Source organism: Lynx canadensis, chromosome B2 (genome assembly GCF_007474595.2).
Source record: "Lynx canadensis isolate LIC74 chromosome B2, mLynCan4.pri.v2, whole genome shotgun sequence".
In the NCBI taxonomy this organism is placed as follows: Eukaryota; Metazoa; Chordata; class Mammalia; order Carnivora; family Felidae; genus Lynx; species Lynx canadensis.
This window is the reverse complement of record NC_044307.1, coordinates 105,774,368-105,788,917: the sequence shown is the minus strand read 5'-3', so window position 1 is coordinate 105,788,917 and position 14,550 is coordinate 105,774,368. Positions and strand designations below refer to the sequence as shown.

At 35.8% G+C, this 14,550-nt stretch overlaps 1 protein-coding gene across 1 annotated transcript; it reads right to left on the bottom strand.

The window, feature by feature from the left end:
• Nucleotides 1–814: 814 nt before the first annotated feature.
• LOC115514984 (amine sulfotransferase-like) lies at nt 815–7,054 on the bottom strand. Its single transcript, XM_030317103.1, has 3 exons — nt 6,913–7,054; nt 1,594–1,790; nt 815–952 (listed from the first exon to the last, which is right to left on the bottom strand). Exons 1-3 carry the CDS (start codon nt 7,052–7,054, stop codon nt 815–817), a joined length of 477 nt encoding a protein of 158 aa, XP_030172963.1.
• Nucleotides 7,055–14,550: the final 7,496 nt, after the last annotated feature.

Here is a 14,550-nt window from a genome sequence, read left to right as displayed (position 1 = left end):
AGAGACTAATATTAGTTCTCTTCTTCCAGATCATCATGTCTACTTGAGCAGGACTGGCTTCTGATCAACCAGCTATAGTGGCTCCTCAGAAAAGAATGTGGTGGGTAGATAGAGTATTCAACCCTTGATCTCAGGGTTGTCTCAGTGGATAGAGTATTCAACCCTTGATCTCAGGGTTGTGAGTTTGACACACATGTTGGGTATACAGATTACTTCAAAAAGTAAGTAAAAATTCCATAAAAAAGAAGAAAAACAATAAACTTTATCAAATTGAAGCTCCTGGGAGGTGCCCCCTGCAATGGAGTGCAAAACTCCAAACCTGTGATCTGAACTGTGATGCTTCTCACTGAGCTTGTGAAACACTCTTTCGTGATTAAATGTAAATATTTCCTGGTGATATGACTTTGTATTCTTGAGAGTCTCCTGAGAGGGAAGCATAATTTGTAGCAATGGGAGAACAAGGTCCTCCAAGACAACACTACCACCTGGCTTGATGAGTTGGTTACTCATCCCCATTCAACTCTACTTCAGCTTCTTGTATCCTCAGCCAAATTCAATAAGCTTAAAAACTCACCAAGGTAGGGGCACCTGGGTGGCTCAGTTGGTTAAGCATCCTACTCTTGATTTCTGCTCAGGTCGTGATCTCAGGGTACTTAGATCTAGCTCCAGGCTGGGTGTGAAGCTCCCTTAAAATTCTCTGTTTCCCTCTCCCTCTACCACTACCTGATCCCTCTCTCCCATTCTCACTCTTTAGAAAAAAACAAAAGCAAAACCCTCACCTCAGGACAGCAAGCATTACTTGCTTTATGTAAGTTTACTTACATTTTATTTCTAGAAAACATTTGATGAATCCCTCAAAGGTACTTGTAACTGCCAATGCCATATTCTTTGAAAAGTGAAAATATGAGCACATAATGACCTTAGGATTTCTGTATACATGAGTAATTTGCAAAGAAAGAAGTATTCACTATTTTTCATGCTCTCATTTTGTCATATTTTTATCCTAATAACTTCCAATTGCATGAAGCCTGTTATTTTATCTTTATAGTTTCCTAACCATGTCATGTATACATTCAGGCTTCTTTGTGTTTTGGGTTACCCCTTTTCTGCAATGGCTCTCCCTTCATGATTGTCCTAGTGGCTGTCAATTACCTTTCAAGGCACACCTCCATGGTACCCAATCAAAATAGCTGGAAATATGAAAAGGAGGTTGAAATGACACACAAAGCAAAGAAAGAATTGCTAGTGTTATATGTATGCATAATAATGTAGCCAAATAAAAACTGAAAGGATATGTAATATGTCATGTATATGATATTACAATATACTCTATAAAGTAAATAAAATACACACCTATATACTCTTTCATTTTTTAATGGCTTTATTACCTATATAATCAGAAAACAAAGGGAACAAGGTAAAAATCAGATACTGTAAGATAAGAACACAACTGGCTATTGAAAATTAAAGTATGTCAAATGTCACATTTGCTAACACCTGGATGAATGCAGTGTCAATTTAATGAAACAAAATGAAATAATGAAAAAGAGCAGTTATCTTTCAGCAGCCATAGTCTATTTCCTACGTTGGCTTTTTTTGTTCTTCCTCTCCACTAGGAACCAAGTAATGTGGGAGGTGGGAAGAGACAAGGAGATGGCCTTTCAACAAATCCATTTTTTGAAAATTGTACTCAAAGAAGGGGATTTGATCAACTGTTTCCAGATTCCCAGTGCTTTTGTGATGTTCTTCAAAATAAATTAAGCTTAATAACTGCTGAAACCAGATGGTCCCTGTAAAGCAAAAATGTTGTTCTAATGATGCACAAATCTTTCCAAAATGTAGATAGATGTGCCATCAGTTTTTAAATCAAAGTTTGTTATTAAATAAGTATACTGGTAATTTCATCTGAATGGATTTTTAATGTATAAAAAAATACAACATGAATAAAAGACAAAATAACATTGCCATTATTTTTCTTTTCAGGAGATTCTCCATTTGAAACTCCATGGGCATTTGTCCCACAAATTTTTCTTTGACTCTTCTATGCTTTCTTCTGCTTCATACATGGGACTTCTAAATTAACTCCTATGCCTGCCTCCAGATTTCCTTCTGCAACTCCACTCCTTGGACTAAGAAAAAAAACAAAAAGATATTCCACTGAAGGAGTCACTTTACATCTTCCCCTTCTTCCCCATGTTTCCTACAGTGCCCATGATGTCCCCATAAGGAAACTGTGTTTATTATAAATCCCTAAAGGAGGCCCTGTGACACCTACATGGAGATAGGAAGAGAAAGATGATGCATAAACTTGGACCTTTCACCGTGAATGGGATGTGACAAATTCTTATGATGACTATTTCTCTTAATTCCTATTAGAGTGGACATTTGCCACAGAATACATGGGTGTGATTGCCTACTCCAGATTCCTTACACTTCATTTCCATGCTTCGTATATGGAACTATTAAGATAAAACACAACTTCTATAAAGGTCATGCTTCTGATCTATCCAGGCAATACTTTAAACGTCACCCAACAAGAAGTCACATGTCCCAGAAAGATTCAAACAACTTCTGAAATGAGAAAACCTACTGGCACCTCATCAATTCCCATCCTAACCTTCCATCTTAACCTTCCATCCCAATACCATTTAATCACCCATGCTAAGCAGCACATGGTCATCAAGATCATTGTTGGGTACACTTTCCTTGCTGGCAGCTGCGTGTGGCATGCACCTTATCTGGTCCTCCAAATGCTTTAATATTGGTGATTAAAGTCCTCCAATGTTGACCAGGGAAGACCAAGACCACATGTGCCTACATTTTATGACAGCTGGAGCTCAAATTCAATGAAAACTCATTGTTAGAAAGCTCTAAACGGGTTTCTTACATCCTTCCACTTTTCCCAAATATTGCTTCTGCAAGAGGTATCACTTGAAGTATCACAGGTATCACAGGTATCAAAGGTATCACAGCTGCTTCAGGGGGCAGCTGTGATAATTCAAGGGATTATCAGTCATAACACAGTTCTTGAGAGATTCAACAATATGATGCAAAAACCTCTACAGAGGTTCAAAAATTCAAGTATCTGTTTTCAGTTTCTCCTCCATTCCACATTTCACATTTTGCCCCTTCGTTTTCTTTTTCTTTCTTTCTTTCTTTCTTTCTTTCTTTCTTTCTTTCTTTCTTTCTTTCTTTCCTTTCTTTTCCTTCCCTCCTTCCTTCCTTCCTTCCATCCTTTTTCTTTTTTTTCCTTTCTTGTTTCCTTCTTTCTTGGCCTGCTTGGTGGTCAGGTGTTAGCATAATGAGATACTAAACTTTGTCTTCAGTTCATGCTACATTAACATCCCTGATTCACTGTAGGCCTCAAATTTCTGTGCACTCCTTATGAGCATTCAGAGCTACTCACCTTTCTCATTTTTGTTGGTCTAATAGATGCAAAGTAACATATCATAGTTTACCAACTTTGTGTTTTTTGATGGTATTGGTGGAGGGCGGTTTTCTTCCGTAAATTAACAGCTCATTTATTTGCCTCTTTTTATACTCAGATTCCTGTCCCCTACTTTTTGATTTGTAGCCCTAATATAGTGTATATATTAATTATATTTTAATTGTAGATATTGCAAATATTTTCTTTCTTTCTCTCATCTATTCACTTTTCCCAGACAATTCTTAGTGAAGCAAAATCCAAAATCCTTAAGTTTCAGGTAATTGAATTTATCAAATGTTTTGCCTCCATTTTCTTTTTGGGACATTTGTTTAAGAAGCTTTTCACCATTCTTAAGTCACAATGATTTTCTTCTCCTTTTTCTTCTGATAAAAATAGTTGTATACTTTTGTCCTTAATGTTAGTATCTCAAATACACTTGGATTTGACTCTTGTATGTGGTCTTAGGTATCCAGTTGTGTATTCTGGATACCTATATAGTGACCCAGATTTACCAACATTAAATATACTATCCTTTCCCCATTAATAAGTAGACTATTTTTAAATTTATATATATTGAGTCCTCTTATACACATAGAGTTGTATTTTGGGTCTTTCCTCCTACCCAGGCCAATTTTTTCCTATGCAAATACAATACTATTTTTCTAACTATCACCTTGTAATAAATAAAGAAATTAAATATGAAAATATGTGGTATGTTTTAAGGTGATAAGTGCCATATTGTGGAGACAAATTAAAGCAGTAAAAAACAAAGAACAAACAAACAAACAAAAAACAAACACACACACAAAAAAACTTTGGAGTTCCCAGTGAAGCTGAACTTTAAAATATAATCACCTAAAATATTATCATTAGAATATAATTTGTAAATAAGAACCTAAAGGAAGGAAGGGAGTAATCCATGTATATATCTGGTGGAAGAATTTTACAGGAAAAAGAATCTGTGAGTACAAATGGCCTGAGGCAGACCATGTCTGTTATATAGAAAAATAAAAGAAAACAAGTGTTACTCTGGTAAAAATTTAAAAATACTTTTTCTAATAAAAAAGAAGAATTAATATCAATCCTTCACAACCTCTTCCAAAAAAAATAGAAAAGGAGAGAAAATTTCCAAACTCATTTTACAAGGCCTCCTTTACCCTGATAAAAATCAGACAAAGACACTATAAGAAAGGGATATTACAGGCCATTATTCTTGATGCACATAGATGTAAAAAAAAAAAAACCCTCAAAGTATCAGCAAACTATTGAATTCAATAATACATTGATAGGATAATATACCATTATCAAGTACTAATTATTACTGGGATACAGGAATTATTCAACACCCACATTTCAGTGTTATATAACACATTAACAAAATGAAGCATAAACACTACATTTATATCTCTATAGATGCAGAAAAAGCATTTGACAAAACTGAACATCCATTCATGATAACAAGTCTCAACAAAATGGGTATGGAAGAAAACTATATCAGCTTAAAAAATGCCATTTATGGCAAGCTCAGAGCTACCAACATACCCAATGGCAAACAACTGAAAGGTTTACATCTAAAATCACAACCAGAATAAAGATGGCCATTCTCACTAGTTTTATTGGAAATCCTAGCCAGAGAAATTAGGCAAGAAAAAGAAATAAAAGGTTTTCAAATTGGAAAGGAAGAATAAATCTGTCTATTTGTAGATGATAATGATATTATATTTAGAAAGCATTAAAGACTCTACCAAAAATACTGTTAGAACTAACAAATAAATTCAGTTAAGTTGTTAAGTTGCAGGATATGAAATCAGTATACAAATATAAGTTGCATTTCTGTACAATAAAAGTAAACTATCAGAAAGAGAAATTAAGAAACATCTAATTTATGACAGCATCAAAAAGTATAAAATATGCAAGAATAAATTTATTTAAGGAGGTAAAAGACTTGTATACTGAAAAGTAGAAGACACTGCTAGAAAACATTGAAGAAACCAAAAACAAATGATAAGACATTCCCTGCTCATGGATTAGAAGAAACAACATTGTTAAAATGCCCATAGTACATAAAGCAATCTACATATTCAATACAATCCCTATCAATGTTACAATGGCATCTGACATAGAAATAAAACAAACAATCCTAAAATTTGTAAGCATAAAAGAGCCCAAATAGCCAAAGTGGTTTTGAGAAAATAAAACAAAGCCTGATGCATCAGACTTCTTGGCTTCAAATAATACTACCAAGTTACACTAATCAAAACAGTATTGTATTGGCACAAAAAAAGACACATTGATCAATGGAACAAAATAGAGAGTCCAAAAGTAACCAACCCATGTATGGTTAATGAACTTATGGCTCCTTTGTCCTATTTTCCCAACATAGGACAGGCACATGCAAAAGAATGAAACTGAACCATTCTATTACAGCAGACATAAAAGCTACCTCAAAACACATTAACACATGAGTGTAAGGCCCAGAAGGATAAAACTGCTGGAAGAAAATTTAGGTAAAAGACTTTTATCTTAGCAATGTGGTTTTTTTGTGTGGTTTTTTTGTTTGTTTTTGTGGGAATGGGTATATGACACTGAAAACGAATACAACACAGCAAAAATGAGCAAGTGGGGGAGTATCAAACTAAAAAGCTTTTGTACAGGAAAGACAACTATCAACAAAATGAAAAGGCAACATACTAAATGGGGAAAGTATTTGTAAATCATTTATTAAACAAGGGGTTAATATTCAAAATATATCAAGAACTCCGACAACAAATAGAAAAATTAACTAAAGTGTAATTGAAACATGGACAAAGGTCTTGAATAGACATTCATGTGTATATATACACGCATATATGTTTTAGTCTGATCTGAGTGCTACAACAAAATATTACCCAGATAATTTAAGGTTTATTAAACATGAAAATTAGTGTAACCTAATTTTCTTCCTTCTCATGTACTTAGTTATTAAATACAGCTTCAACTGTATGTCCAAAGTATCTGCCTAAATGGTAAATATTTCTGCATCCTTTCCCAGCCCACTTCGGCAACTCAGTGTTTAATAGGGTGTCTTCAATTTCTACTTTAGTACTTTCTCCATTTCCTTGTCCAAATCAAAAATAACACAGCAGAGTGCCTGGGTGTATCAGTTGTTCAAGCATCCAACTCTTGATTTCGACTCAGGTGATGATCTCACAAGTGTGAGATTGGGCCCCACGTTGAGGTCCCAGCTGAGCATGGAACCCACTTAAGATTATCTCTCCCTTTCCTCTACCTTTCCCTTGCTTGTATCCTCTCTCTTTCAAAAAACAAAAACAAAACCAAAAACTTACAGCTACATTGTAAGATACCTTATATTATAGGATATTAAATTCAGTTAACTCTATAATATCCAATAGATTAACTGTATATGTCCATGTATAATACTAGTAAAAATACAGAGTTACCATATTATAAAAGTATCACATTAGCTATTGTAATACAGAACTCACCAGATTTGGAGTATGTGATTATGAAGACACCATCTTCCTTAATTTCAAAATCATTTAAATTTTCTATAAAACCAATATCAAGGGTTTCACAACCAAAATAATACCCTTTCAATTTGAATAAAAATGTGTCTATGTCTTCCATATACAAGTCATCTGCAAAAGACAGACAAAATCATTTTAAAGAAATTTAGTAAAATGTGTGGAGTGTTCCCTTATGTATCTTCAGTTGTTGGCCATATACTGAGAAAGGAAATTTATTTCTTGTTTTCTTCACAAACACTAAAAACCAGCTGTCTCTAAAAGCTACCATCTTGGACTCCAGACCTGTGGAGTTTGGCCCAATTCCCAAGCACCAGTTGTTCAGGGACTTAGTTTTATGTGCGTGTGTTCCACTTATGTAGCTACAAGAAAACCAGTTAAAAACGATTTTTGTAATTACAAAAAAAAAGACACCTTTAGTAAGAAATCATACGTATAAATGTGTGTATATATATAAATAAAGTAAAAATAAATGTACAAATTCAAAGTGAATAGGCTTCAGAAACACTTGTCTCCAACCACTCCATCAGTTTGGCTTTTTTTTCCCCCTGTAACTCAAGTACAGTGTCTTAGCTTTTAGCAGGTTTGTAGAAGCTTTCTTTATATAGCTGTGAGGAATTAAGTTGTCCATAATGACAAAATGGATACTGGTAAGCATGAAGAAAAGTCAAGTAAGTAAAGTATGAAATAAAACATTCAAATAATGTGTCATACATAGAAAGTGCAAACCAAACCCGGTGAGTCATCATTTATGTACATATTTTGTCTGTCATTATTATCTGTCACTGGCCATATGGAAATATCTATTTTGACACTCTGAACTCTGAGGTTTAGTTGACTTGGAGGTTGTTCCAGATGACTTTGAAGTGTCCTTTTTTTCTATTTCCCAAAATAGATAGTCACAGGAGTATCTCACAAATAAAAGCTTCAGAATCACAATTGGAAAGCAACTCCAGGAAGTGCAGACAGAGCATCATTATAAGAAAATGGGAAACAAGCAATTTTTAAACATATTTTGATGGTCACACTATTATGACCTCTGTTTTCAAAGGAGATTCATGAATCATAAGGATACCAGCTGGGCTTGAGAAAATCATAGAAGACATTAGAGAATCCCTACTGCAGAGATAAAAGAATAAAAACTAGTAAGGCTGAAATTTAAAAAAATCCTATAATTGAGATGCAAAACTGAATGTTGCAATGACACCGAGGTTGGATGAGGAAGAAGAACAAATCAGTAACACAGAAGAAAAAACTATAGAAAATAATGAAGCTGAGAAAAAGAATAAAAGAAAGGTACTGGATCACAAATGTAGACTGAGAACTCAGTAGCTCCTTAAATAATAATAACATTTGTATCATAGTAGTTGCAGAAGAATAAGAGAAAGGAAAAGGATCAGAAGGTTTATTTAAACAAATTATAGCAGAAAACTTCTCTAATCTGGTGGAGGAAAGAGATATCCAAATCCAAGAGGCACAGAGAATTCCCATCAAAATGAACAAAAGCAGGCCAAAATCAAGATATATCATAGTAAAATTCACAAAATACACAGACAAGGAAAGAATGCTGTAAAGGCAAGGGAAAAAGTCCATAACTTAAAAGGGAAGACAAATCAGGTTCACAGCAGATCTGTCCGCAGAAGCTTGGCAGGCCAGAAGGGAGTGGCATGATATGTTCAACATGCTGAATTAGAAAAATATGGAGTCAAGAATATCCAGCAAGACTGTGATTCAGAATAAAAAGAGAGATAGATGAAAAGTTACCAGACAAACAAAAAGTAAAGGAGATCATGATCACTAAACCAGCCCTGCAAGAAATATTAAAGTGGACACTTTGAGTGGAGAAAGAAAGATCAAAAGCAACAAGGACTAAAAAGGAACAGAGAACATCACCGGAACCACCAACTCTACAAGTACCACAATGGCACTAAATTCATAACTTTCAATATTCACTCTGAATGTAATGGACTAAATGCTTCCATCAAAAGGCATAAGGTATTAGAATGGATAAATAAACAAGACCCACCTATATGCTGCATACAAGAGACTCATTTTAAAGCTAAATACACCTCCATATTGAAAGTGAGGCAATGGAGAACCATCTATCATGCTAATGTACGTCAAAAGAAAGCCGAGTAGCCATACTTATATCAGACAAACTAGATTTTAAACAGAAGACTGTAACAAGACATGAATATATGATAATAAAGGGGGTCTATCCAACAAAAAGATCTAACAATTGTAAATATTTATGCCATGACCTTGGGAGCATCTAAATATATAAATCAATTAATAACAATTATGAAGAAACTCATCGACAACAACCCAATAATAGTAGGGAACTTTAACACCCCATTTACAACAATGGACAGACCATCTAAACAGAAAATCAACAAGGAAGCAATGACTTGGAATTACACACTGGGCCAGATGGACTTAATAGATATATTCAGAACATTTTATCCTAAGGCAGCAGACTATACATTCTTTTTTGAGAACACATGGAACATACTTCAGAATAGATCACAGGGGGTATAGCTCAGGGGGAGAGCATTTGACTACAGAATAGATCGCATACTGGGTCACAAATCAGCCCTCAACAGGTACAAAACATCGATATCATACCATGCATATTTTCAGACCACAATGCTATGTAATTTGAAATCATCCATAAGAAAAAATTTGGAAGTTAGGTCCTGGATGTGTTTTGGTCTCCTTGTTAAGAGAGGCTTGATAGAAAAAAGAGAAAAGAAACAAAAAAATTAAAAATTAAAAATATAAGAGTTAAGGGCACTTGAGTGGCTCAGTTAAGTGGCTCTTGATTTGGGCTCAGGTCATGATCTCACAGTTCGTGGGATCGAGCCCTCATCTGGCTCTGTGCTGAGAGTATGGAGCTTGCTTGGGATTCTCTCTCTACCTCTCCCTATGCCTCTCCCCTTCTCACCCTCTCTCTTTCAAGATAAAATGAATAAACTTAAAAATAAATAATTAAATAATTCAAATTCAAATTCAAAAATAATAAAATACAACAAAACAGGAATAAAAAGAATAAATATTTTGCTCCTTCTGTATGCAAGAAACAAAAGAGAAGCAACAAGAATGAAAACAGAAGCAACAACAACAGAAACAAATGAACAAACCAAAAACCCAAATGAAGCTAGATCTAGTTTCCCCTAGTGCTGAAACTGCAGCAGTCCCTATCGTCAGTAGAGTAGCTCTTGGAAGTGATTTGTGCTGGTCTTCTTGGGGTGTGGCCTGCTGCTCTGATTCTCATGCTGACTTTCTCTAGTGGAGATGTGCCTGGTAGGCACAGGGGGGTGGAGTTTGGGGTAATGGCTTTGTTCTCCGCTCGGGGGTGGTGTTTAGCTCAGTGGGGTCAATCAGTGCAGGTGGGCTATAGGTAAAATTCTCTACTCTCCAGAGAGGGAAGTTCCTGCCCTCACAGAAGAGGGATCAGTTACCTGTCCTGTGTCCTCCCTTTCGCCAGCTCCCCACCTTCCCCAGGTCTGTGTCTGAGCTGTCTGCCTACCAGGCAGCACCTCTCTCCAGAGTTTCATCTCAGGCGCAGCTGTGTTTCAAAATCCCATGCTTCAAAGACCCCCATGGTTCTGACCAGCAGTGGTTTTCTGGGGGAGGGACTCACCTTCCTGTGGCCAGGGCAGACCTGTCCCAGGCCAGCTGCAGCAGCAGCTCAGAATTTATGGTAAATCTCAACACACAGCTGGCACCAGGGTTTGCTACCCTCAGCCAGTGTCTTTATTCCTATACAGGTGAACGTGGCGGCTGGATGGAGCCTACTCAGTCTTTTCCCCCAGGAAAAACTGTAGCACCTCTACTAAATGCACTCCAACCAGGAGAACCGCTTCTCCCCATGTGACGCAGGAGATCTTCAGACGACGCTGCCAGCTCCCGGGGCTCTAGCCTGCTTCCTTGCCACAGCACTGCCAGGCACTGACCTCTGAAACTTCAGACTCTGTGCTCTGCTGGTTATGAAAAACAGGCAGTATGGAAATCCTCCCCTTTTTCCATCAGTGGTTTTGGGGAACAGTGTTTTTGTTCAGTCCTCTGTGTTTGTTTGCACTCTCTCTCTAGCTGTTTTTAAGGGAAGTGCTTTCTTACACAGGCTGGATGCACTAGTCTTTCCCCCTTTCTCTTTCTCCTATCACAAAAATGGTTCTCTACCCTCTGCACTACCAGGCCTCTTCTCTTGCCAAACTCACTTCTCCATACCACATACCTGCTGCAGTCTTTCACTGAAATTTTGCATATTATTTTGTTAATCCTCATACAGATTTCCTAGGTATCCAAAATTCTTTGATGTTGTTTGATCTAGCTGGGTTTGAAGGATGAGAAAAGCCCTGGGTTCCCTTACTTTTCTGCCATCTTATCTCATGAACTATTTTCTCACACTATACACAAAAATACATTTAAAATGAATGAAAGATCTAAATGTGAGACAGGAAATCATCAAAATTCTAGAGGAGAACACACGTAGCAAACTTTTTAATCTCAACCTTAGCAACTTCTTACTAAATACATACCTGGAGGCAAGAGAAACAAGAAAAAATGAACAATTTGGACTTCATCAAGATAAAAGGTTTGGCAGAGCTTTTGGCAGGAAAGAATCAACAAAACTAAAGGCAGTCTACAGAATGGGAGAAGATATTTGCAAATGGCATATCTGATAAGGGGTTAGTATCCAAAATCTATAAAGAATTTATCAAACTCAACACCCAAAGAACAAATAACCCAGTGGAGAAATGGGCAGAAGACATGAGTAGACATTTTTCCAAAGAACACATCCAGATGGGTAACAGACACATAAAAAGATGCTCGACATCACACATAATCAGGGAAATACAAATCATAACTACAATGAGATGTCACCTCACACCTGTCATAATAACTAAAAGTAACACCACAGGAAACAACAGATGTTGGCAAGGATGCAGATAGAGGGACCCGTCTTATACTGTTGATGGAAATGCTTACTTGTGCATTCACTCTGGAAAACAGTATGGAGGTTCCTCAAGATACTATAAATAACTACTTGTTGGCATGCAGTTGTTCACAGTAGTCTCTTATGCTCCTATATATTGATGTAGTGTAAACTGTAATGCCTCCTCTTTTATTTCTAATTTTATTTGAGTCATCTCTCTTTTGTCTTAGCTAGTCAAGTTTTGTCGATTTGGTTGATCTTTTCAAGGAACCAGATCTTAGTTTTATTTCTTTTTATTGTTTTCCTGAACTCCATTTCATTTATTTCTGTTCTGATCTTTGATTTCTATTATTTCCTTCCTTCTGCTAACTTTGCTCTTAACTTGTTCTTCTCTAGTTCCTCAAGCTGTAAAATTCAGTAGTTTATTTGATGCCTTTCTAACCTTTGATATGTGATTATTGTTATTAAATTTCCATTCAGAATGTTTTTTCCTGCACGCCACAAGATTTGATATGTTGTTTTTTTTAAAAAAAAAAAATTGATACGTTGCATTTTCATTGCACTTATTTTGAGATAATATTTTATTTTCCTTTTGATTTATTTCTGACCTATTGGTTATTCAGAGATGCATTATTCAGTTTGCACATATTTGTGGGTCTTGTCACTTTCTATTATCAGTTTCGTACATAGAGAAGATAATCTGAAATTTGCTAAGATTTGTTTTGTGTCACATTATATAATCTACCACGCAGAATAATGAGGTGAATGTGCACCTCACAGATATCAGATGGAATCTTAGATCCATTTCTCCTAAGGTATTTTCCATTGCAATGTTTCCTTGTTGATTTTTGTCTGGGTAATGTATCTATTGCTGATGGTGGGGTAAATTCTTTACTGTTACTGGATTGCTATACACTTCTCCCTTAAGATCTCTTAGTATTTGCTTATTAGATTTCAGCGCTTGAATGTTGGGAGTAAAATACTTTGGGTTTTTATATATTCTCATTGTACTGACCCTTTTATCATTATATAATGACCTTCTTATCTTTTGTTACCATTTTTTGCTTCAAATCTATTTCATTTGCTATAAAATGGCAGGCTGTGTCTACCCTTTTTTGGTTTTCAGTTGCTTAGAAAGTCATCTTCCTATCCCTTCACTTTGAGCTTATGTGTGTCTTTAGAGCTGATATAAGTCTCCTGTAGGAGATGGTCTTGTTTTTTGATCCATCCAGCCACTGTATGCCTTATGATTGGTAAGTTCATCCATTTATAATTAGGGTGATTATTAATAAGTAAGGATTAGTAGTGCTCTTTATCTTTCACTTTCTGGTTATTTACTATCTATATCATTTATTTTTCATACTGTATACCTTTCTAAACTGGTGGTTTTTACCATGATTTGCTCAATCTTCCTTTTTTTAATGTTTTGTGTCTGCTCTAGATCTTTTATAATGGTTACCTTGAGACTTACTAAAACATGCTAGGCCTTTTTCTGTTGCTAGCAGCTCATATTCATTTGTGTCAGATCTAGATTTTTGCTTTATGATTATTTTGAGGCTAACATAAAAATGCTAGTCTTTTTCTGCTGCTACCAAATCATATCCATTTACCTACAATGGTTCCACACTTTTACTTCTCCCCTTTTATGTTTTTGATTTAACAAATTGCCTTTTATTATGCCATGAATTTCTTACCCAATTGTAGCACCTATCGTTATTTTTTTTTTAATGTTTATTTATTTTGAGAGAGAGAGACAGTGTGAGTGGGGCTGGGAGGGCAGAGAGAGAGAAAGAGAGAGACAGAATCTGAGAGAGAGAGACAGAATCCAGGTTCAGTCTGAGCTGTCAGCATGGAGCCCAATATGAGGTTGGAACTCAAGAACCATGGATGATGACCTGAGCCGCAGTTAGACACTTAACTGACTGAGTCACCCCAGCACCCCTATTGTTATTTTTAATGCTCTATTCCTTTAATATTTATTCTATAATTAATTAACAGACTATTCTTAGACAGAGTTAATTTTCTAATTTTGACTATATCACCTTTATCATGTTTTGTGTGATTTTATTTTTTGTATGTCACTAGTGTCTTTTCATTTCATCTTGATAAACTCTTTCTGTATTTCTTTCAAGGCAAGTGTAGGAGTAATAAACTCCCTCATCTTCTGTGTGTCTGGGGAAGTCCTTATTTTCCTTCAGGTGTTCAAATGAACACCTTTGGCGGATACAGTATTCATGTCTGACATTTCTGTCTTTCAATACTTTGAGTATGTCACTCTATTGTCTACTGGCCTGTAGAGTTCCTGCTGAGAAATCTGGTGATATCTTAAGTTGGGGGAAGGTCCTTTGTGGGCTAATTCTTTTTTTCCCCTACCTTAAGAATTCTTTAGCATTGATTGATACTCATTGACACTGATTATAATTTGCCACTGAGAAAGTCTTTTTGCACTGACATAATAAAGCATTCTATTAGCTCTGTGGACTTGTATGTTAAGTTCCTTCCCCATTTGGGAAGATCTCAGCCATTATTTCTTTACATAGAGTCTGCTCCCATTCTTTCTTCTCCTTCTGGTATAATCATTATTCTTATATTGCCTTTTCTAATAGCTGATTACTTACACAGTGTTTCTTCACTTGTTTGAAATCTTAGTTCCCCTCCTA

Excerpts from the sequence above, each read along its gene's own strand:
- LOC115514984 (XM_030317103.1), bottom strand. The coding sequence starts at position 7,054 with ATGGAAGACATAGACACATTTTTATTCAAATTGAAAGGGTATTATTTT. Across the intron at positions 1,791-6,912 it reads AATCACATACTCCAAATCTG|GGACCATCTGGTTTCAGCAG; the intron begins GTGAGTTCTGTA and ends TTTGCTTTACAG. Across the intron at positions 953-1,593 it reads GTGGAGAGGAAGAACAAAAA|TTGCAAATTACTCATGTATA; the intron begins AAGCCAACGTAG and ends ATACTTCTTTCT.